Genomic DNA, 24,427 nt, shown 5'->3' on the forward strand with positions numbered 1-24,427 from the left:
CCCCCCCCCCCAACAGCTTGAAATTGTTTATGTGTGCTAAAACATTTCCCTGAACTGTTGAGGGTCCCATAAACACACCATACATTTAAAGCATGTGGCTTTGCCCAAAGAATCCTGGGATCTGTAGCTCGCCCCTCGCAGGGCTACAATTCCCAGTACCCTTAACAGGTCCAATATCAGGTCTTGTGGGACTCTGCTTTCCACATCTCTCCATTGGGAGCACTGTCCATTTACCGTATTTTTCGCCCTATAGGACGCACTTTCCCCCCTCCAAAAATGAAGGGGAAATCTGGGTGTGTCCTATGGGGCGAATGCAGGCTTTTGCTGAAGCTTGGAGAGCGAGAGGGGTCGGTGCGCACCGACCCCTCTCGCCCTCCAGGCTTCAGGAAGACATCCGCAGCCTAGCAAGCCCTGTGGGAGGTCCCGCAGGGCTGTCTAGGCTGCGGATAGCAGCCTGCTTCCCGGAGCGTTGGGCGCCCTGAAAGCATAGTGCCCGGCGCTTCGGGAACACATCCGCAGCCTAGGCAGCCCTGCGGGAGGTCCCGCAGGGATGTCTAGGCTGCGGATAGCAGCCTGCCGCCCAGCGAGCAGGTCGCCCTGAAGCAGAGCGCCCCTCGCGCCGGGCAGACATCCGCAGCGTGGGGAGCCTTGCAGGAGTTCCGCGCAGGGCTCCCCACGCTGCGGATAGCAGCCTGCCGCCTGGCGGGCAGAGCGCCCCTCGCGCCGGGCAGACATCGGGCAGCCCCACAAGCTCGGGGGACAGCAGGGAGGCGCAGCGCCGCCATCCCGGTGTTCCTCGACCTGGTTCGGTTTCCCCAACCTGCTTTTGGGGGGGGGGGAATAAAGGGGAAATTTTTTTCCTTTATTTCCCCCCAAAAAAACTAGGTGCGTCCTATGGGACGGAGCGTCCTATGGGACGAAAAATACGGTATTTCTTCTCTCTGTTCCTTCTTCAGTTGCTGACCCACCAGTCCTCTCATCTCATGTTCCCAAATAATCAGGAGTCTTTGGTGTGTAGGACTTTATCAAAATAAAGTTCTTTTTTTTTTTTAAGCCCACAATAATGACTGGGTCCACCTCTATAAGCTTACTGACACTCTCAAAACTCTCTCGGGTTGGTGTGACGGGACCCATCCTTGAAGCGGCCTTGCTGGTTCTGCTTCAACAAGGCTTGTTCTTCTTCTGTTCACTAGTTACCGTATTTTTCGCCCTATAAGCACTCCTAAAAAGTAAGGGGAAATGTGTGTGCGTCTTATGGAGCGAATGCAGGATTCGCAGGCTATCCCAGAAGCCAGAACAGCAAGAGGGAGAGCTGTGCAGCGCTCCCTCTAGCTCTTCTAACTTCTGGCTTAGCCGTGCAAAGCCTCCGCAGGGCATGGGGAGCCTTCATCCCTGTGCCCCACGGAGGCTTCTTGGGGCTATCCAAAAGCCAGAACAGCTAGAAAAATTAGAAGAAGAGTTTGGATTTGATATCCCGCTTTATCACTACCCGAAGGAGTCTCAAAGCGGCTACCATTCTCCTTTCTCTTCCTTCCCCACAACAAACACTCTGTGAGGTGAGTGGGGCTGAGAGACTTCAAAGAAGTGTGACTGGCCCAAGGTCACCCAGCAGCTGCATGTGGAGGAGCGGAGACGCGAACCCGGTTCCCCAGATTACGAGTCTACAGCTCTTAACCACTACACCACACTGGCTCTAGAGGGAGCGCTGCACTGCGCAAAGCCTCCGCAGGCTCTCTCACTTCCCCCACCTCCCACAAAAGCCCCTAAGAGCCGCGCTCCCTTTAAAGAGCCGCGTGGAGCGTGTGTGGGGCTCTTGGGGGCTTTTCCCGGAGGAGGGACAGTGACAGGCTGCCCTTCTCCTTCCTCGGGGAAAAGCCTGCAAGCGCCGCACACACGCTCCACGCAGCTCTTTAAAGGGAGCGCTGAGCAGAGCTGGGGATGCATACAGGCTCTGCTCAGCGCTTCCTTTAAATATTACCGTATTTTCCGCTCTATAAGACGCACCAGACCACAAGACGCACCTAGTTTTTGGAGGTGGAAAACAAGAAAAAAAATATTCTGAATCTCAGAAGCCAGAACAACAAGAGGGATCGCTGCGCAGCGAAAGCAGTGATCCCTCTTGCTGTTCTGGCTTCTGTGATAGCTGCACAGCCTGCATGCTCTCCATAAGACGCACACACATTTCGCCTCACTTTTTAGGAGGGAAAAAGTGAGTCTTATAGAGCAAAAAATACGGTATTTTTTTTCTTGCATTCCCCCTCTAAAAACTAGGCGCGCCTTATGGTCAGGTGCATCTTATGGAGCGAAAAAGACAGTAATTCTGTCTCCAGCAAGGCTTTCCACCAGTTTTCCTGAATCTGGTTGTGGTTGTTTTTTTAAGAAAAATTTTTTATTGTAAGTTTGTTTACTTAAAGAATTTTGTAAGTTTATTGACTAAAAGAGTTTCGTCAGCCAAAAAAAAGGGGGGGGGGCTCCCGGAGCATTTTACAAGTGCACTAAAAACAGAAAAGAAACCCAATCTCTGTCCTCAGGTTTATAATCTAATAAAACACAACACGGTGTTTTGAGTCTGGAGGCTGCCAGCCTTTTGAAACACTGCATGGAGCATGGAGCATCTCTTGAATAAAGTGTTCCTGTCCCATAGCTTGAAAGATTCGGACAAGCCATTGTTTGTTTATTGATTTTATTTTGTGAAATTTAGACACTGCTCAATTGTAAAAGAAAAAAGATTACAGAAATCCAAGGTAAAGCTTGGTACTGATAATGCCAAGGTCGCAGGTTCGATTCCTGTATGAGACAGCTACGTTGCAGTGGGGTCAGACTAGATGATCCTTAAGGTCCCTTCCAATTCTACGATTCTAATAAAATTATCTCTCTTTTTTTTTTGTCTACCGTAATTTTAACCTCTCAAAAGTCTTAAGCTGTTGCTGTCCATTTTTCCTATTGACGATTTCATTGCTTTATCTCCTCCCTCCAGCAAACTGCTTTGAAATAAAATGAATAAAGTGATTTTTTAAAAGTTAAATTAGAAATAGATTAAAACACACACCAGTCTGGGCAGGCCTCTCTAAACGAAAACCTTTTTAGCCGATGCGGAAAAGAAGGGAAGGGACCTGCCTGATATCAAGAGGCGATGAGTTCCAAAGGTGGTATTCCATTAAAAGATCAATTTCTTCTTTGGGGAAACTTGACGAATTATGTATCTCCATATTATTATTATTATTATTATTATTATTATTATTATTATTATTACAGTGGTGCCTCGCAAGACGAAAAGAATCTGTTCTGTGATTCTCTTCGTCTAGCGGTTTTTTCGTCTTGCGAAGCAAGCCCATTGAAGGATTAGCGGATTAGCGCTATTAGCGGCTTATCTGCTGATCGGATCAGCTGATAAGCGGCTTAGCGACTTAGAAAAGGCGGGGGGAGGAAAAAAACCAGCAGGAACCCGCAAGACATTGTCCTCTTGCGAAGCAAGCCCATAGGAGATTCGTTTTGCGAAGCACCTGCAAAACGGAAAACTCTTTCGTCTAGCGAGTTTTCCGTCTTGCGAGGCATTCGTCTTGCGGGGCACCACTGTATTATTTGGTGTGGGGGAGGCTGATGGCTGTCTGCTTGGCTTCTCCCCCCCCCCCCGTCCAGAACAACGCTGCTCCCGCCATGTCCCTGAGCCAGCCCAGCAGCAGCGATGCATGCCTGAGCATTGTGCACAGCCTGATGTGCCACCGGCAGGGCGGGGAGAACGAGTCGTTTGCCAAGCGGGCCATCGAGAGCCTGGTCAAGAAGCTGAAGGAGAAGAAGGATGAGCTGGACTCCCTCATCACGGCCATCACCACCAACGGCGCTCATCCCAGCAAGTGCGTCACCATCCAGCGCACCCTCGATGGCCGCCTGCAGGTAAACCCGTGGCGCTGGGGTTTCTCGGGGTAGCACAGCCGGCGCATGGGAACAACAGTGCCACCACCGCTCCACCAACTCAGCTAGAGGCATTACCGTCTCCCCAGTGAGGCCACAGTCACACGACACATTTAAAGCGCTATGATACCACTTTATTTATTTTTTTAATTAATTTTTATTACTTTTTTTCAAAAAATGGAAATTAAACAAAGAACACTACGTAACACTGTAAACACACATTTTCCAAAATGAAAACTAATAAAAATTATTTATTTTTTTAATTGGATTTTTAACAATGCCAAATACATAGCCGCATTTTGAGATTTCGCCTCATCCCGCCACTGGGTCCTAATTTCAACATTTTCAGCTGCATATTATATCCTCGTCTATGTTTTATATCTATCCATATTACCCACCTTATCTGTCACATTGCAAGTGCGATTAAAATCCTGCTAATGTTTTCATCTGCTTACAGCGGTCTCCTAAGTAAGTTATAAATTTCCCAAATTCTTTCTTGAAGTTTTTGTCTTCTTGGTACCAGTTTAAACACTCATGGCTTTCCCCCCCCCCAAAGGATTCTGGGAACTGTAGTTTGTTAAGGTTGCTGGGAGTTGTTGTCAGGTCTTGTCACAAAGCTACAACTCCCAGAGTTGGTCCCTCTTCCCAGGGAACTCTGGGAACTGCGGTTTTCTGAGGGGAGCAGGGATCTCCTGACAACTCCCAGCACCCTTAAGAAACTAAGGTGCCCAGGGGCACACTAAATGCACCGTACAGTTGTATTCAACTAAGTTCCAGCCTCCCCAAAGAATCCTGGGAACTGTAGTTTGTTAAGGATGCTGAGAGTTGCAAGGAGGCCCCACAGAGCTATAGTTTCCAGAGTGGTTTAGCCCCTCTTCACAGGACCCTCTGGGAATTGTAGCTCTGTGAGGGGAAAAGGGGTTCTCCGAACCACTCTCAGCACCCTTAACACGCTACAGCTCCCAGAATTAATGGGGTGGGGGAAGCCATGACTGTTTAAAGTGACGTAATGGTGATTTGAATGGTTGCATTAATTTATTTCAGCCAATAACCAGTTGAGGAGGAGGGAAGAAAACAAAAAGACAGAAAACACAGTAGGGTACATTAAGTACAATATTAAATATAGGCATTAGAAACAATGTAAAATATACAAAAACAGTGGGGAATATGAAGTAATTATATTAAAATGATGAGGGACAATTTGAGGTGTCAGTAGTTCGGACAAGATCCTGCGCCGACAAGCTATGGCTCCTGCACAAGAAATCTAGGTATTTTTGCAGTAATCTCAGGAGACCGGTCAGTCAAAAGATAATCAATATTTGGATTTTCCTACTTTGTAAAATTGGATTAATGAAATGGTGGCGGATATCAGAATAGAAAGAACAAGAAAACATGCCCCACGATTTCTATTTAAATTTAAGCTGTGAATGCAATGACTATAAACGTTACTTTTGTGCAGTAGGCTAATTCGCTCGCTTGCACCCGTTCCCCTCTCGATGAGGGTTCGGTTATGCACCCCAGCGCAGCAGGAGCACAAAGGGTGCACAGTGGAGCCCAGGAGAGGATGGCGAGTTCAGAGCCTGAGGGTCCTCATCCATGCTCTAAATCACAAAAAAGTGTGTCTATGAGAGTTGCCTCATTCTGCATGCCAAGCAGGTGCTCTCTGCCACGGAGCTACAGCCTTACCCGCTGTGCAAAAACAGCATGTCTGAAGCAAGTTTTTCAGCTCCTAAAATCTAGACGGAGCTTTGAACTTCCTAAACAACTTCGTTATTGGAGATCTTTTTTAAAAAATAAGATCCCCTGTGGCCCAAAAGCTTGCACCTATTTTAAACCATTGATGGGCCTTCCAGATGTTGTGGGGTCAGGCTCCCATCATCCCCAGCCAGCATGGCTGATGGTCAGGGGCTGGTGGAGTTGGGAGTCCAGCAATGTCGCTGGAGCGCCACAGGCTCTTTCATATCCCAACCAATTAGGGTGGTCCACTCAAGAAAAAACCCCTCTTAAAGCAATCCTTTTGCATTGTCAGTGAAAGCACGCCCATCTGTTTGTGTATTCAATTGGCTTAATAATGAAATACATTAAGACTACCACTTGTGTCATGTTATACGCACATACACATAATATAAATATATAGTGTAAATTAAATAGTATCAAATATATCTCAAACACTTTAATTTACAATATGGAAATTTGAATCAGTGTGTGGCCTCCTGTCAAAGGACTCTTGCTTCCCACTTGGTCTGAGAGGTTGGATTTATATTATTGTTTTGTTTAGTCGTTTAGTCATGTCTGACTCTTCATGACCCCATGGACCAGAGCACACCAGGCACTCCTGTCTTCCACTGCCTCCCGCAGTTTGATCAAACTCATGCTGGTAGCTTCAAGAACACTGTCCAGCCATCTCATCCTCTGTCGTCCCCTTCTCCTTGTGCCCTCCATCTTTCCCAACATCAGGGTCTTTTCCAGGGAGTCTTCTATTCTCATGAGGTGGCCAGAGTATTGGAGCCTCAGCTTCAGGATCTGTCCTTCCAGTGAGCACTCAGGGCTGATTTCCTTAAGAAAGGATCGGTTTGATCTTCTTGCAGTCCATGGGACTCTCAAGAGTCTCCTCCAGCACCAGAATTCAAAAGCATCAATTCTTCGGCGATCAGCCTTCTTTACGGTCCAGCTCTCACTTCCATACATCACTACTGGGAAAACCATAGCTTTAACTATATGGACCTTTGTTGGCCATGTGATGTCTCTGCTTTTTAAGATGCTGTCTAGGTTTGTCATTGCTTTTCTCCCAAGAAGCAGGCGTCTTTTAATTTCGTGACTGCTGTCACCGTCTGGATTTATATTAACATATATTAATACACGTTCTGACATATATTAATGGACGTTTCAGAGGTATAAAGGAGGGTTGGGGAGCCCAAAGCCTTCCAGATGATGTTGGACTACAGTTCCCATCAGCCCCAGCTATCATGGCTGGGGTTGCCATATTCCCAAAAGTGGGAGTCTGGACAAAGTCGTTGACCACCCTCCTCCCATTTCTGTCTTAAACAATGAGTGACTCAGAACTGCGAAGACCGACAGATGTTTTGAACTACAGTTCCCACCATCCCTGATCATTGACTGTGCTAGCCAGGGGCTGATGGAAGTTGTAGTGCAAAACACCCAGTGTGGGGGGCGGGACAATAAGAACATCAGAAGAGTCCTGGAGAGAATCCAGCCAATGGCAGCCCATCCAGCCCAGCACCCTGTTCTCACAGCAGCCAATCGGATGCCCTAATGCAGTGCTTCTCAACCTGTGGGTCCCCAGATGTTGTTGGACTACAACTCCCATCATCCCTGAGCTCTGGCCTTGCTAGCTAGGGGTGATGGGAGTTGTAGTTCAACAACATCTGGGGACCCACAGGTTGAGAAAGGCTGCAATGGGAAACCCTCGAGGTGTGTGTGTGTGTGTGTGTGTGTGTGTTACAACCCCTTGCTCTACAAATAAGGAAGGGGATGTAAGTCCAGGAGCCCCTGCCCCACATCTCCCGGGGATTGTTGAATCCCCTCTTGACCTACTTTTTTGCCTTAGGATTTTGCCTCTTGAAATCGGACAAAATAATAATTACCGTGATTGGGGTGGGGTAGCGGCGATTTGAATATATATCGATTGGCAAAGAGGTTTCAAGGCAGTTTGAAGTATTAAACCAATTATATTCCTGAGCGCACACATCCCATGAGGTAAAAGTAATCTCTCTTTAGAAAACAGCAGTGAAGATTTCTAACACAGAACCATTGCAAATCTAAATATATGTCTGGATTTTGTCGCTTTTTGTTGTGGCTTTTATAGTTATTTGGTGTTATTCCTTGCCGTTGTAAGTTTTGGGTTTTTTTAAAAATCTAATATAACCCTGCCAGGGACTTAAGGGTGAAGGGTTAATGAATTAAATTAAGAATAATAATTATATATTGGGGGGCGGGACAAGGAAAGGCGACAGCTGCGTCCGTTTTCTTGTCTCTTTAAATCGGAGCCCACCCAAAGAGCGAAAAGCAAATCCTTCTCAAAAGGCCTTGAAATTTGGGAGGGATTATTGCTGGCTTGGATGGAAGCAGCGTGTTTGTGTGCGTGTCCCATTTTTGACCCCCGCCCAACAGATCACCAGATAAAGAGGACTCTTGAGGTTTCATTTTGGGGGGTGGCGGGGTCACCAACCCCTTCCCTTTTAACCCTCACCCCCAAACAAATCTCTTTCTTTTTCTCTGCTAGCCACGCTGTGCCCCCTCCCTCCCTGTCTGCCCAGAGGATGAGTCACTGTCTGGTTCTTGAAGCCGAGGGGAAAGGGGGGGGGGCTGTTGTTATGTCTGAACTCAGCGTCAGCCAGAAACCGTGTGGGGAAATATGAGTGCGAGGGCCAAAAATGAGTGTGAGGGCCCTGTCCACAACACACGCATGCACCACCCCCCCAGGAAAGAAATGAAGGTTCTTGCGGAGGGTGGAGGGGATAAAACTACGCCTGTTTGTTTTGTATTTTCTTGCATCGAGTTGGAGGAAAATGGGGGTTGATTCCTTCTCTCCCTTTGCTGTGAGATACATGGAATTTTCAGCTCTGGCAACAGCATTACGTTTACGAGCACAATTCAAAGCACAGCTGTCAACGTTTCCCTTTTTTCAAGGGAAATTCCCTTATTCCGAATAGGATTCCTCACAAGCAAAGGGGAAAGTTGACAGCTATGATTCAATGTCTTGGTGCTGATCTTTAAAGCCCTAAACAGCCTCAGCCCAGTACCTTGGGTTACATACGCTTCAGGTTACAGACTCCGCTAACCCAGAAATAGTGCTTCAGGTTAAGAACTTTGCTTCAGGATGAGAACAGAAATCGGGCTCCGGCGGCGCAGCGGCAGCAGGAGGCGCTATTAGCTAAAGTGGTCTTCAGGTTAAGAACAGTTTCAGGTTAAGTACGGACCTCCGGAACGAATTAAGTACTTAACCTGAGGTACCACTGTATACCTGTAGGAGCATCTCCATCCTCATCGTTCAGCCCGGACACGGAGGTCCAGCTCCGAGAGCCTTCTGGCGGTTCCCTCCCTGCAAGAAGTGAGGTTACAGGGAACCTGGCATAGGGTCTTCTCGGTGGTGGCGCCCGCCCTGTGGAACGCCCTTCCATCAGATGTCAAGGAAATAAACAACTATCTGACTTTTAGAAGACATCTGAAGGCAGCCCTGTTTGGAGAAGTTTTTAATGTTTGATGTTTTGTTCTGTTTTTAGTGTTCTGTTGGGAGCCGCCCAGAGTGGCTGGGGAAACCCAACCAGATGGTCAGGGTATAAATAATAAAATGGTGATGAGGAGGAGGAGGAGTCCTGTGGGGCTTTCGGCAGGGAACTCAGCGGAGGAGTGTCCCGAGATTCAGGCAACTCCACCCTGCCCGGAGCGGCTCCTTGACCCCGGATCGTGCTTCTTCCTTGCCTGGTTGCAGGATGTGTGAGTGTGTTGAAGCCAGCCTACTCTACAACGGCAACATCTACATTCATGGACCTCTGTTGCTCCGCCCACTTTGGACCTCTGGCCCCGCCCACCACTGCAAGGTGGCCCTCGGCAGATGGGAACACGGCCCTCAGTCTGAAAAAAGATTCCCTGATTCTTCTCTATGGGGTCAGAGGTTCCCCGGTCCATATCTGTCCTGCGTGTGAGTGGAGAGCCCATGTGAAGCAATTGTCGGGTCTAGGGCCTGGGAGACCTGGGTTCGAGTCTCCTCTCAGTCATGAAACATGCTGGGCAACTTGGGGCCAGTCACTGTCTGTCAGCCTGAAGCTACTTCTCAGGGTTGCTGTGAGAATGAAATGTAGAGCGGGGTCGTGTTGAGCTCTTCAGTGGCATAAAAATGTAATAATAAATATGTAAATAACCCCCTGCCGCACAGCAGAGGCCCTCGTGTCCCTTAAATCTGCTCCAGGTGGGCTCCTCTTAACATACCCTCCAACATTTCTCCGATGAAAATAGGGATGTCCTATTCCATGATAACAATGATGACGTTATTTATACCCCATACATCTGACTGGGTTGCCCAAGCAACTCTGGACAGCTTCCAACATGTATAAAATAATAATAATAATAATAATAATAATAATAATAATAATAATAATAATAATAATTTATTATTTGTACCCCGCCACTCTGGGCGGCTTCCAACAAAGATGAAAAATACATTAAAATGTCACACATTAAAAACTTCCCTGAACAGGGCTGCCTTCAGATATCTTCTAAATGTCAGGTAGTTGTTTATCTCTTTGACATCTGGTGGGAGGCCGTTCCACAGGGTGGGCACCACCACCGAGAAGGCCCTCTGCCTGGTTCCCTGTAGCTTTGCTTCTTGCAGTGAGGGAACCGCCAGAAGGCCCTCGGCGCTGGACCTCTGCGTCCGGGCGCTCCTTCAGGTATATAGCTGACGCTCCTTTCAGGTATATAAAAACATAATAAATCATTAAACATTAAAAAAAACAAAACTTCCCTATACAGGGCTGCCTTCAGATGTCTTCTAAAGGTTGCATAGTTACTCAGGGGTCACATAACTCCATACCCTCCCACATTTCTCTGATGAAAATAGGGAAAAGTGGGACGTTCATGGATCAAATCAGAAACCAAGGGCGGCTTCTGTAAATCCCGGACGGTCCCCGGAAAATAGGGAGACTTGGAGGGTCTGCATTTGCCCTCGCCATCTCCGCTCCTGCGCTAACGGTGTCCTCTGCCATCTTTTCCCCTTCCATGTACCCTCTGCTCCCCGCAACCAGGTGGCCGGGCGCAAAGGCTTCCCCCACGTGATCTACTCCCGCCTGTGGCGCTGGCCGGACTTGCACAAGAACGAGCTCAAGCACGTCAAGTTCTGCCAATTCGCCTTCGACCTCAAGTACGACAGCGTCTGCGTCAACCCCTACCACTACGAGCGGGTGGTGTCTCCGGGCATCGGTGAGTGGGTCGAAGCCGAATACCCCCACAGCTGCCTCATTGGATCTACTCCGGAATAGGCCAATGGGTTGTGAAGAGTGGGAGCTCAAGTTCGAGAACCCAATGCGGCCCTCTGGGTCTCTCCATCCGGCCCTCAGAACACTCCCTCACCGGCCCTCGCTTTGCACTCTCTCCTTGCACAGCTAGATCACGCCTCTTGGATAGAGGAAAGCGAGGGTTGTGTGAATGTGTGTAGCCTACTGTACGAAGGTAAATTTAGCACCCCTTTTACCTCTGCCCCCCCACCCTCACGTGGCCCCCAGAAAGTTGCTCAGAATGGGGTGCAGCCCTTCGTCTAGAGACAGAGAGGAAAGTTTCTCTGCCACTGTTTCTGAGCCTCCTAACATCACCTCTGCTCCCAAGGCAGGCAGGCAGGCAGGCAGGCAGGCAAAGGGCACTTGGCCATTTCCACCTGCCTTCTTAAAGGTAAAGGTAAAGGGACCCCTGACCATTAGGTCCAGTCGTGGCCGATTCTGGGGTTGCAGCGCTCATCTCGCTTTATTGGCCGAGGGAGCCGGCGTACAGTTTCTGGGTCATGTGGCCAGCATGACTAAGCCGCTTCTGGCGAACCAGAGCAGCGCATGGAAATGCCGTTTTCCTTCCCGCCGGAGTGGTACCTATTTATCTACTTGCAACTTTGACGTGCTTTAAAACTGCTAGGTTGGCAGGAGCAGGGACCGAGCAACAGAAGCTCACCCTGTAGCAGCGATTTGAACCACCGACCTTCTGATCGGCAAGTCCTAGGCTCTGTGGTTTAACCCACAGCGCCACCCGCGTCCCATACCTGCCTTCTTACCTATCTGTAAATGGAAATATTCGACTCCATAAAGCCACAGTGGATATTAGCAGGTTGCTATGCCAACCGATCCAAATTTCTTACGCCCAGCCTGGCATCTCCACCAACTGAAGATTTGCCAGAACAGGAGGGCCGGAATTAAAATAATAATAACCTACATTGTGTGCTCCGTGTTTTCATTATCCCCAGCCCCACAACGATACCTTAACTCACACATTTTCTGCATAAGGTGTTTTCTGGATGAGACAATCTTCAATTGCCTGGAGGCACCACGTCCTTAAATTCATTCTGGTGTTGCTTTTTCAAACCACCTCATTCAGATGAAAATTGGCAGTGTACACAATCTGAGGCAACTTGACTGTAGCTGCTTTTCAAAACAAAATATTAATTGCTCCGCTGAGAGAAAATGTACTTTGCGTGCCCTTGGAAGGTATTTAACCTTAGCTATGTGTGTGTATGTGTACACACGGGCTATTTGTCTCTCTGTTGCGTGCTGTCTGGACATGCTCAGAGGCAATTCGGCCACAGTTCGACTTGGAATGTAATTTTTTATTGTTTCGCTGAGGAAGAATTTGTTTCTCTTTCTTATCCTTTGAATACCCCAGCCCTACCTTGGGGCCCCTGAACGGGCTCCCAGGCCAACTCTGCACATGGTCAGAGGCACCCATCGCGAGGCACCGGGTCAGCGGTGGGGGGCAGAAAAGATGTCAGCCCATGTCATTCGGCCTAGGAGGTTAGCTGGGGAGAAGGGAGGGGGTTGGACCAGAAAGGGTCTCACGCTGGCTCCTCGTTGAAACGTCAGTCAAATCGAGCCCCTAGGCTGGACATAATGATGATGATGATGATGATTATTATTATTATTATTATTTATACCCCGCCCTCCCCGGCCAGAGCCGGGCTCAGGGCGGCAAACACCAGTAAAATTACATCAAAAACATAATAAGGGGAAAAAACCCAATTTAAAATACAGGTTAAAATGCAATTTAAAATGCAGCCTCATTTTAAAAGTGGCCCATAGATCAAAACCATAAGGGGAGGAAAACAGAAGGGTCAGACTGAGTCCAAACCAAAGACCAGGCGGAACAGCTCTGTCTTGCAGGCCCTGCGGAAAGATGTCAAGCACATTTCTGGCCTCAGAGAATATCGGCTGGAGCTCCTAGGATATATAACACACCCACTTTCTTCTCTCCCTCGTTCTGCAGGACTGAACATCCAGAATACAGGTGAGATACAATCCTGCTTTGTTTTTCTGGATGATGGCCTAGGACAGGACTGGGGGCGGACCTCTGACCTTCCAGGTATTGCTGAACAACAACAACAACAACAATTTATATGCCATCCATCAGACTGGGTTGCCCCAGACACTCTGGGCAGCTTCCAACAGAATACAGTCGTGCCTTGAATCTCAAACGCCTGGTGACTCAAGTGTTTTGGTTCCCGAACGCCGCAAACCCGGAAGCGAGCATTCCAGTTTGCGGACATTTTTGGGAAGCCAGACGTCCGACGCGGCTTCCGATGGAGTGCCGGAAGCTCCTGCAGCCAACCGGAAGCCATGCCTTGGTTTCTGAACTTTTTCGGAAGTCGAACGGACTTCCGGAACGGATTCCGTTTGAGAACCAAGGTACGGCTGTATACAAAAACACGACAGAATATCACATCCTTAGAGCGTTCTGCCGATGATGCCAAGGCGGCAGGTTCGATCCCCGCAAGGGACACCTGCATATTCCTGTTTCGCAGGGGGTTGGACTAGATGACCCTCGGCTCCCTTCTAACTCTGCAATGCTATAATTCTATGAAAAGCTTCCCTGTGCCTTCAGATGTCATTCTGAACAGCAGTTGCTGCTTCAGCCGGCTTGTTTTCTCCCGTCTTCACCGTGTTTGTGCCGCCTCCTCTTTCCGCCCCCCTGCAGCGCCTCCCCCGCGGCTCGTGAAAGAGGAGTTCATTCCCGACTGTATCCAGATGGAGGTCCCAGCTCCTCCGCCGGCAGATCACCCCGGCCCTGGGATCAAGGCCGGTCTTCCTCAGGCAGAGCCCTACCAGCCCTTATCGCCCCTGCAGCTTCCGGAACCGCCCCATCCTACCGCTGGCATCTACCCAGCATTGCCTTTGTCTCCCCCAGGTAAGTTCTTTCTTTTTGGGGGGGAGGCAGCAGCAGGGAGGAAGGGAGACATAAGGGAAAGGGAAAGGAACGGTTCTCGCCTCCTCTCAAGCGGGTTGGATTTGCGATGGGGAAATGCAATGGACCTGTGAAGGGGAAATGCAATGTGATGGGGAAATGTAATACGTTGGGAAAATGTGGATCTGCAATGGGGAAATGCAATATGATGGGGGCAATGCAATGGATCAGTGTTGGGGAAATGCAATATGACGGGGAAATGCAATATGTTGGGGAAATGTGGGGGATCTGCAACATGGAAATGCAATATGATGGTGGCAATGGATCAGTGATGGGGAAATGCAATATAATGGGGGCAGTGCAATGGGCCTGCGATGGGGACATGCAATATGTTGGGGAAATGCAATACGATGGGGAAATGTGGTGCATCTGCAGCATGGAAATCCAATATGATGGGGGCAATGCAATGGATCTGTGATGGGGAAATGCAATATGACTGGGAAATGGAATATAATGGGGGCAATGCAATGGGCCTGCCATGGGGACATGCAATATGACTGGGAAATGCAATACGTTGGGGAAATGTGGAGGATCTGCAACATGGAAATCCAATATGATGGGGGCAGTGCAATGGATCTGTGATGGGGAAATGCAATATGACTGGGAAATGCAATATAATGGGGGCAATGCAATGGGCCTGCGATGGGGACATGCAATGTGACAGGGAAATGCAATATGATGGGGAAATGTGGTGGATCTGCAACAGGGAAATGCAATATGATGGGGGCAATGCAATGGGTCTGCGATGGGGAAATGCAATATGACTGGGAAATGCAATATGTTGGGGAAATGTGGTGGATCTGTGATGGGGAAATGTGACATGCTGGTGAAATGTAAAAGAGAAATGCAATGTGATGGGGAAATGAAATGAATCTGCAATAGTAGCTTGCAGATAAAATTGATCTCCCTCTCTCTCTCTCTCTCTCTCTCTCTCTCTCTCTCTCTCTCATGCTCACTCTTAGGCCCTCCTGGGGGGCCCCTGCTCCCTCTCCTTCATGGTGAGGGTCTTCTTCAGATCTCCACCCCCTCGCACCCCCCAGCCCCTTCTCCGGCTCCCCCGAGCGCCCAGCAAAATGGGTGTGCCCCCAAACTGCCCTACCAGAGTAAGTATAAGGTGCAGTTGTTGGGCTGGGTGCAGGATGGAGGCGTTCAAATGATAAGCTCTCACCTGTTTCTTCTCTTCCTTCCCCGGGCCTCTGGAAGATTCAACAACCAACTGGACAGGGAATAGCGGCACCCCAAGCTTCAGCTCCAGTGGGAGGTGCCAGGAGCCTACCCCGCCTCCACTCCCCGCTCCCCAGCAGCAGCAGAACGGACGGAGTTACCCTCAGCCTCCTCTTCACCATTCAAACCATTACTGTGCGTCTTGGCAAGCAAAACAAAGCAAAAAAGGAGGGCCCTGGGTGTCTGCAGCACTGTTTCGGTTCCACTGCAGTTCACTTTCCCCCACAAAACGGCATTATTCATCTTGCTGCCCCCTGTGGCAGAATCATGTAACTGCACCAGGAGTTATACAGTGGTACCTCGCAAGACGAATGCCTCGCAAGACGGAAAACCCGCAAGACGAAAGGGTTTTCTGTTTTGGAGGCGCTTCGCAAGACGAATTTCCCTATGGGCTTGCTTCGCAAGAAGAAAGCCCATAGGGAAATCTCCGGGGACCTCTTTTAAATGCTGGTGGTGGGGAGCAAAGCCTTTCCCCCCCTCCGGCCTTCAGAAGAGGTCCAGGAAGGCCGGTGGGGGCCGAAAGGCTTTGCTCCCCACCGCCAGCATTTTAAAAGCAGTCCAGGATAGCAGGGAAGCGCTTCCCGCTATCGCGGACGGCTTTTGAAGGCAGGCGGGGGGGAGCAAAGACTTCCGCCCCCCGCCCGCCTTCAGAAGAGGTCCAGGACCTCTTCTGAAGGCGGGCGGGGGGCAAAAGTCTTTGTCCCCCCTGCCTGCCTTCCCAGGGGCTTTTACATCGCCCCGTACAGCGGAGAAGTCCTCCGCTGTCCCGGGCGATTTTAAAATGCCGCCCGCCAGCATTTTAAGATCGCCCCGGACAGCGGAGAAGTCCTCCGCTGTCCCGGGGTTTTTTAAAATGCTGGGGGTGGGAAGAAAAGCCCTTGTCCCCCCCCCCCAGCCTTCAGAAGAGGTCGGGGGACAGACTGTCCCCGGACCTGGTCTGAAGGCGGTTTCCATAGGAACGCATTAATTGATTTTCAGTGCATTCCTATGGGAAACCGTGCATCGCAAGACGAAAAACTCGCAAGAAGAAAAAACTTGCGGAACGAATTAATTTCGTCTTGTGAGGCACCACTGTACTACGTTATACGGTCCTGGCTTCCACCAAAGAATTCTGGGAACAGTAGTTTTTATAATTGCTGGGGTTTGTTAGGAGACCCTTGTTCCCCCTCACAGAACTACAATTCCCAAAGTGGTTTAAGAGTCGGTCCCTCTTCCCTGGCAATTCTGGGAAATGTAGCTGGGGGGGGAATTGGGGTCTCCTTTTAGCAACTCTCAGCTCCCTTGACAAAACTACAGGTTCCCAGGAATCAGCTGGAGTCCAAGAACACTGTTGGAACTACAACTCCCATCATCTCTGGCCATTGGCCATGCTGACTGGGTGCTGCTGGGAGTTGGAGTCCAACAGTAGCTTTGAAGCTCACAGGTGGTTTAGAGAGCGTCTGTGGGCCAGGAGTCCTGGGTTCAAACTTCCGCTCTGGGAAGTGGAATGAGTTACAGTGGTACCTCGGGTTACATACGCTTCAGGTTGCAGAACCCAGAAATATTGCTTCAGGTTAAGAACTTTGCTTCAGGATGAGAACAGAAATTGTGCTCTGGCGGCGCAGCAACAGCAGCAGCAGGCTCCATTAGCTAAAGTGGTGCTTCAGGTTAAGAACAGTTTCAGGTTAAGTACGGACCTCCGGAACGAATTAAGTACTTAACCTGAGGTACCACTGTATAGGGAATGTAGGAAACAGAAGAGCAAAGGTTTTGGCATTCCTGTCCCTATTTACCACAAAACCCCTCCTTGCCTTATATTTCAGGGCCTGCTCATCACGGTTCGCCTCCCTACCAGCCGCCAGTCTCCAGTCACCCTGGTAAGGGACACAACCTCCCTCATTTGACTTTTTCTCTCCCCCATTCCCACAACGGCCCGGATTTTTAAGATGAATGCCCGGCTCTCCTCAGGCCCCGAGTTCTGGTGCTCGATCGCCTATTTCGAGATGGACGTGCAAGTGGGCGAGATCTTCAAGGTGCCTGCCAACTGCGCCGTGGTCACCGTGGATGGATACGTGGACCCTTCGGGCGGCGACCGCTTCTGCCTGGGACAGCTCTCGAACGTCCACCGCACCGACACCAGCGAGCGCGCCAGGTCAGGGCAGTGGGGAGGGAGATTAATAATAATAATAATAATAATTTATTATTTATACCAAGCCCATCTGCCTGGGTTTCCCAAGCCACCCTGGGCAGCTTCCAACAAAGTACCGTATTTTTTGCTCTATAAGACTCACTTTTCCCCTCCTAAAAAGTAAGGGGAAATGTGTGTGCGTCTTATGGAGCGAATGCAAGCTGCGCAGCTATCCCAGAAGCCAGAACAGCAAGAGGGATTGCTGCTTTCACTGCGTAGCGATCCCTATTGCTGTTCTGGCTTCTGAGATTCAGATTTTTTTTCTTCTTGTTTTCCTCCTCCAAAAACTAGGTGCGTCTTGTGGTCTGGTACGTCTTATAGAGCGAAAAATACGGTATTAAAATACAGTGGTGTGTTAAACATTAGAAGGTTCCCTAAACAGGTCTGCCTTCAGATGTCTTCTAAAAGTCAGATAGTTGTTTATTTCCTTGACATCTGATGGGAGGGCGTTCCACGGGGCGGGTGCCACTACCGAGAAGGCCCTCTGCCTCGTTCCCTGTAACTTGGCTTCTTGCAGTGAGGGAACCGCCAGAAGGCCCTCGGAGCTGGACCTCAGTGTGAAAGGTGCACGCAGAGAGCAACGGGTTTCCATCGCAAAATAACCCTCCCGCTATTTCTGATGTCGAGGGGTTGAGTGCCTAAGTGGCAGTGACTGGGGACAGAATGGGGTTTAATTGCAGGGTTCAGGGAGGAAGGTTTAAGGTGTGCAGAACGGCAACTTCAGCTAAACACCGAGCAGCACAGAATCGTGGCTGTTGCAGGAAGCGGGAGTCATTGACCGGCTGGATGCTGAGGAGTGGTGAGGAGGTACCAGCCGGGGAACCCCCAGGGAACCCCCGGCTCAGAGCCCAGGGATTGGTGCTGGGGTGATGACGAGTGGTTGGAGGGAGCAGACTGGTATTTGGAGATGTCGGAAGCAGCAGAGGCAACAGGCTTTGGCGAGCAGGGAGAATCTGTGGCAGAGAGGAGTCCAGAATCAGAGGCAGAAGCAGAAGCAGAAACTGGATGTCAGGAGTGTGTGCAGGAGCCAGGCCCTGTGACTAGCAGGGCTTTGCAGGACTGGGGCTTTCCTAAGTTTGTTCTGATGAGGCAAGGCACGGCCGCACAGGTGAGGCCGATTGGTAACTCACAGCACCAGGTGGCAAGAGCCGGGAAGTGATATAAGGTCAGCATTTCCCTTTGGCTCTTTGCCACAGCAACACACTTCCTGCCTTGGGCTCCTTGACTCCTTGCTTCCTGACCCTCAGACCCTTGGCTTCCTGACTCCTGGCTTCTAGACTCTTGTTCCTGCTCCCACCCCGCCGTCTTGCCCCCAGTCCCGACATCCTCCACCAGGACTTTGACGACCCGTAAACAAGACCGTGACGCTGGAGAGTAGGAAGGCCAAGAGGCAGAGATGAGTCAGGCTGGTGAAGTCAGGCTGGTCTCCCTCTCCTGCTGCAACAAACTCTCCTCCCCTCTGGTTCCCAGAACCAGAAGAGGCATGAAAAGAGTGGAGAAGAAGTTAGCTTTGAACAGGCACAGTCTCAGATTGCTTGGGGGAAACTGGAGAAAGGAGGAGGTTTAGGGCAGCTGTGGGAAGGAGGGGGCCTTCAGTCTCTGCAACTGCCTCCTAGGGGCAAGACCCACCGAAGAAGAATTGCTGTGGCACTCTTTAACGGATTCTGTGGCAGAGAGCGGTCCAGAATCAGCGGTCGAAGTGGAGGCTGGAGAGGAATTGGGGCAGGTTGCTGTGACACACACAGAAATGAAAAGATAGTTGTGTGCAGACATGGTTTAAGACTGCATGGAATAAACCCGAGAAAGGAGGAGCCTTAGAGAGAGATGGGAAAGTCTTTGCAACTGTGTCGCTGGGGCAAGACCCCCTAGGAAGAGTTGCTGAGACCACCAGGCCTGAGCTGTGGTTCGTCTCCTTGAATATAGATTTAACTTCACTGGCCCTGAGTGATTTGTTGTTTATTGTTGCTGACTTACCCCTGACAGTTTGGGACAGGGAACCAGGCAGGAAGGGGAACTGGAGTATTCTGTTTTCCAGGCTGCACATTGGGAAAGGAGTCCAGCTGCAGTGCCGTGGGGAAGGCGATGTCTGGATGCGATGTCTGAGTGACCACGCCGTCTTCGTGCAGAGCTACTACCTGGACCGGGAGGCTGGGCGTGCTCCGGGGGATGCTGTGCACAAGATCTATCCTGGCGCCTACATCAAGGTCAGGGCCGGTGCTGTTGAGGGCCTGGGAGCAAGAGGGTTGCCTAGGGCAAATCTAACAGGGAAGGACCATAGCTCTGAACATCTGCTTTTGTGTACCAAAGGTTCAATTCCCCAGCATCTCCATGTAGGGCTTGGAATTGTCCCTTGCCTGGTACCCTGGAGAACTGCTGCCAGACAGTGTAGGCAGTATAAAGCTGCAAGGGCTGTTGGTTTGACTCAGTATAAAATAAAGAAAATTTAAAAGCAATGTAACTGAATCCTGTGTCTGAATAGGTTTGCTGGTGTCTGTGCACACCACAAGTACCTCTGCCTGTCTAATTATTATTATTATCATCATCTTATCATTAATATTGTCACCTTGCCACCTTCCTGGTGGTACGGGTTGACAGCTGCCATCTTTCCTGAGCATTGCTCACAGCAGGTCTGAAGTTTCTAACACAGAGTCCTCGCTCCTGCCTTTCCATGCAGGTCTTTGACCTTCGCCAGTGCCACCGCCAAATGCACCAACAAGCAGCGACAGCGCAGGCGGCAGCAGCGGCTCAAGCGGCCGCTGTGTCGGGGAGCATCCCTGGGCCTGGCTCCGTGGGGGGCATCGCGCCAGCTGTGGGTAAGTGCCAAGTAGATTCACCCCCACTGAGGTGCACCCAGACGCTACTTCCGACTGCAATATTCCGGGTATGTCTGGGAAATCCCGGGCGTATGGCAACCCTAAGAAGCGGGGGGAAACTGTGAAGCCACCCAATGCCTCTATGGAGCTCCGTACTTATTTCAGACACAACAATATATCGGTACAGTCATACCTCGGAATACATACGCTTCAGGATAAGTATTTTCGGGTTGCGCTCTGCGGTGACCTGGAAGTAACGGAACGCATTACTTCCAGGTTTCGCCACTCGCGCATGCGCAGATGGTCAAAATGACGTCACACGCATGCGCGGAAGCAGCGAAACGCGACCCGCGCTGACGTGCAGTTGCGTCTTACGTTCTGTTCAGGATGCGAATGGGGCTCTGGAACGGATCCCATTCGCAACCCGAGGTACCACTGTATAGCGCAATGTTTAGCTGGTGATCTATCACGATGTTGAAAAACAGATATCACCTGGTGTGCTGCAGGTGCAGCTGCAGTAGCCACAGCCGCAGCCAAGCCTTGCACTCTTCCCTTTCTCTCCCTCCAGGCCTCTCAGCTGCGGCCGGCATTGGCGTCGACGACCTCCGCCGCCTGTGCATCCTCCGCCTGAGCTTCGTCAAGGGCTGGGGGCCGGACTACCCCCGCCAGAGCATCAAGCACACTCCCTGCTGGATCGAAGTCCACTTGCACCGAGCCCTCCAGCTCCTGGATGAAGTCCTCCACACCATGCCCTTGGCTGACCCGGGCTCCATCAACTAGATTAAATTGCAAGGCAAGGAAGACGGAGAGGTTCTCGCCGATCCCGCAGCCTCTGGGGTTTGCAGAGGGGCGGGGATTGCCGTCGGCGCTGCGAAGGAGACTCTGGCCCCCACGCTCATGATAGCAGTGGGGGCAAGTTCCCTGGAGTCTCCGAAAGGACCGAGACGGCGGAATTTTCCCTTGAACACGCCCTGCCGCCTTTCGAAGTGGTGCCGCAACTTTCTCTGTTCCCAGACCAATGGCGGAATGAATGACTTCAAAGGGGGTCACCTTTCTGGCCATCTCAAAGGACTGGTCCTTTTCTCGCCAGCTTTTCTCTCCTGAGCACCAACGATCTGGTTGCGGCTCGGCTGAGCAGCTGAGAATCTCCACCCCCACACATCTGAAAGTCTGGCTCTTAGAGACGTTCTTCTAGGAGCCGGTCCTACCGCTAGGTAGAGGGAGGCAGGTGCCACTCAGGTGGCAAATCCTGGGAGGCAGGGAATGGCAGCAAGGATGTGTGCGTGCAGAGCTGGACTTGCAGCCTGGGCTCCTTCGCAGCCCCTTAGCTAGCCCCCCCCCCAAGTTGTTGCTGCCCTAGGAGAGGATGGTGTGCTATTGCCAGCATTGAAGAGAAACCCAACCACCGGTGATGCTTCCCAGCACGCAAAATGGAGGGAGCCATATTGTCCTTTGCCCTGTCGTGCAAGGACATATTTGGCCAGCTCTGATTTTTATGCTTTAAATCCCCAAACAGAGGCTGCAATATATGACTTTAATCAGTTAAAGTAATCGAGTCGAACGATGCCCCTGACAACTCGGAAAGGGCAAAAATGAAGCACTTGCAAATTTGGGCGTGGGGAACCTCTGACCCTCTAGATGAGGCTGAATGGCAATTCCTATCTGCCCCAGCAAGCATGGCCCAGTGGCCAGGGATGATGGGAGTTGTAGTTCAACAAGGCCTGGAAGGTCAAAGATTTTCCTCCACCTGTTATAAAGGGTTGCAATCAACGAACTCCAACTCAAGAGTAGGCCCGTTGAAATCTGTGGGCTTTGTCATTCCTGTTGATTTCAAGTGGTCTTACTCTTCCATGGGACTTGTATCCCCCCACATCTGCAGGTGGTGAGTGCAATCATGTTGTAACGAAACCTCTAAAACATTGTCGGCCAAGATGTGGTCATTCATCATCTGGAAACCAAGCCAAAATGTTTGCTTCTTGACGCAGAAGCAGTGTTTCCCTACCCCATGCAGATTCCATCTAGTGAATGTCGCAGAATCTATTAATCTAGATTTCTTGAATCTACTGGGTTGCAGTTCAAAACACCAAATAATTGTGCCGGGGGGCGGGGACCAAAAGCCTAACTGATCAAACAACCCATTTCAAATCTCTGGGGTTTGCCACCCAAACTGGACCTCTTATCTCTGTGGGAGGCAGCAGTCAGCCTTGGCCCCCAAATTCTGCCCCACGACATATCCGTTGGTTAGCTGGTTGGTTCCTTCCTGGGCCACTGCAGACTTAACTGGAGCTATGTGCGTGGGGCCAATTCTGCAGGAGCTCAGGAAAATAGGTTGAACGTGGTATCAGGGCATAGCATTTCTGGAGAAATTCATCTTTTGTGGCCAAGTTTCTAGCCCTTTGTGACTGTGAGGGTAAGCAGCAGGGTGGTGGGGAAATGGTGTTTTAAGCTGCATGACCTTATATGAAGATTGCAGGCTCTTGACTGGCTTGGGAGCAGAATCACAGAGTTGGAAGGGACCCTGAGGATCATCTAGTCCAACCCCCCCTGCAAAGCAGGACTATGCAACTGTCCCATACGGGGATCGAACCTGCAACCTTGGCATTATCAGCACCACGCTCTAACCAACTGAACTGTACAGACTGACTTACGGAATGGCTTCTATGCTCATGACAGATCTGCCAGCCAACCACCAATCTCTGGTGGTGACAGGCACCAGTTCAACTGGTGCAGCCCCTTTTTCTTAGCAGGGAGATGAGGTTATGGGGGCAAAGCCTCTTATAGATTTCTGGCCGTCAGGAAAGCCAGGAGGGGTTGATGTAGTGTGATCGCTTTCCTTTTTTTTTTAAAACAGATGTCTAGTTTGCCAAAATTCAACAGCCGCAGCTTTGCTCCTTAGGCAGGTTGTGTGTAAAAGCTGTACCTGTTGCACTTCTGCCTGCTACTCTGACCAAAAAAGGCACATGAGCCCTGAAAATGGAGGGAAAGTAGCTGTCTTCATTCTGCTCCTCTGCTCCATAGACCTGTGTGACGGCTGCCTAGGTCTTTCCAGCAGATGTCACTCATGTTGTGACATCCCCCTGTCTATCTGGGACCGCTTACAGTAGAGCAGAGCCACTTGGCAGCTGGATCCTGGACTGCATAAATCCAGGAGCAGCTAGCATAGCCCCCTCCAGATGTGGCAAGATTATAATCCCATGCTGGGGAAGACTGATGGGATATGTAGTCCAACAACATTGCAGGGCGCCATGTTGGCTACCCCCAGCACAAGTAACAACGTATGTTGCTCCCTCCTCAGAGGGAAGTCTGATACCTTGCCAACACCCGTGCAAAAGACTGCACCAAACACCCCCCATCAGCCATTTTATTGTGAGGACAGAGGGGAATGGTGCCACGCTGAACCGGATTTGCCAAGGGAGATCCACTGGGAAGATCGGATGTGATCACCCCATCTCTTGACTCAACAACGTTGCCAACTTCCTGACGGGCCTTTGTAGCTGCGTCTTTTAACCATGGCTTGATCTGAAACGAACAAACCACATATAACACTGCAGATGATTTTTTTTCTTAATTTCTGTGCTGTGAGGACATTTCACCGACGTTTCTGTAGACGAGGGGGCTTTAAAGGTACAGGAGTGGAGCCCCCAGAATGGTTTTTATATATTCCTGATAAGAGGGCAACCTTATACAGTCCTTGGGTCTTGCACAGGGCACGGCACTCAGCCAGGAACAGATTAAGACAGCTTTTGCCAAAGCGGTGGGAGCCCTCTCAAGACGTTTTGTTGACAGGCCCAGCCAGCGCTTTTGGAGAGGGCATCAGGTCAGCAAAGGCTGGCTTAGGGTCTCCAGTCCCGGGCCCAATCCTGTGGTTTCGGGCCTGTTATTTCGCACTGACATTCCTCTGTAATGCACTTGTTTGATTCCTCTTGTTTTGCCTCTGACAGTTCTGTCGTTTTTAGTAGCCATTATTTAAAGGAGATTTTGCTTTTCACGTGGCTTGTGTTTTGCTTCTCATGCTTGGAAAGGCAGCTGGGCTTTCCCTTTGGATTTCTGCCACTGCCCAACACAAGATCGGCCCTTCAAGATAGCGGGGAGCCTCCAGGGTAAGTGGGGGGTGTGTGCCCATCGGCTGCCTTGCCTAGTAGTGTAAGCAAGTTCTCTCACGAAAGGAGCAAAGAGCCTTTTTTTCAGGCCAGGGGCCAGATTCCCCTCTGGGTGACCTTATGGGAGCCATATGCTAATGGTGGGTGGGGGCAACAAAAGTGGGTGGGGCAACAAATGTAGATTTGTTTATTTTTTTACCTCTGTGCATTAGGCTAGCTTCTTCACCATCTCACACTCCTTCCCTATTGTCCATGTAGGG

The 24,427-nt window shown here is 50.3% G+C and overlaps 1 protein-coding gene across 4 annotated transcripts in view; it reads left to right on the plus strand.

The window, feature by feature from the left end:
• LOC308575111 (mothers against decapentaplegic homolog 4-like) overlaps positions 1 to 24,055 on the plus strand; it is a 36,767-nt gene extending 12,712 nt beyond the window's left edge. For 3 of the 4 annotated variants that reach the window (XM_081173612.1, XM_081173611.1, XM_081173613.1), the window contains exons 2-12: positions 3,640 to 3,894; positions 10,677 to 10,851; positions 12,889 to 12,984; positions 13,597 to 13,806; positions 14,826 to 14,966; positions 15,067 to 15,222; positions 16,890 to 16,943; positions 17,035 to 17,218; positions 19,290 to 19,458; positions 19,929 to 20,067; positions 20,636 to 24,055. In XM_081173612.1, the coding sequence (XP_081029738.1) occupies positions 3,658 to 3,894; positions 10,677 to 10,851; positions 12,889 to 12,984; positions 13,597 to 13,806; positions 14,826 to 14,966; positions 15,067 to 15,222; positions 16,890 to 16,943; positions 17,035 to 17,218; positions 19,290 to 19,458; positions 19,929 to 20,067; positions 20,636 to 20,847 (1,773 nt within the window). In that variant the 5' untranslated portion in view covers positions 3,640 to 3,657 and the 3' untranslated portion in view covers positions 20,848 to 24,055. The remainder of the gene's footprint in view (positions 1 to 3,639; positions 3,895 to 10,676; positions 10,852 to 12,888; positions 12,985 to 13,596; positions 13,807 to 14,825; positions 14,967 to 15,066; positions 15,223 to 16,889; positions 16,944 to 17,034; positions 17,219 to 19,289; positions 19,459 to 19,928; positions 20,068 to 20,635) is intronic. The other variant, XM_081173614.1, reaches the window with a different exon arrangement.
• The last annotated feature ends 372 nt before the right edge of the window (positions 24,056 to 24,427 follow it).

This window comes from Podarcis bocagei (genome assembly GCF_964188305.1).
Source record: "Podarcis bocagei genome assembly, chromosome: 16".
Taxonomy (NCBI): domain Eukaryota; kingdom Metazoa; phylum Chordata; class Lepidosauria; order Squamata; family Lacertidae; genus Podarcis; species Podarcis bocagei.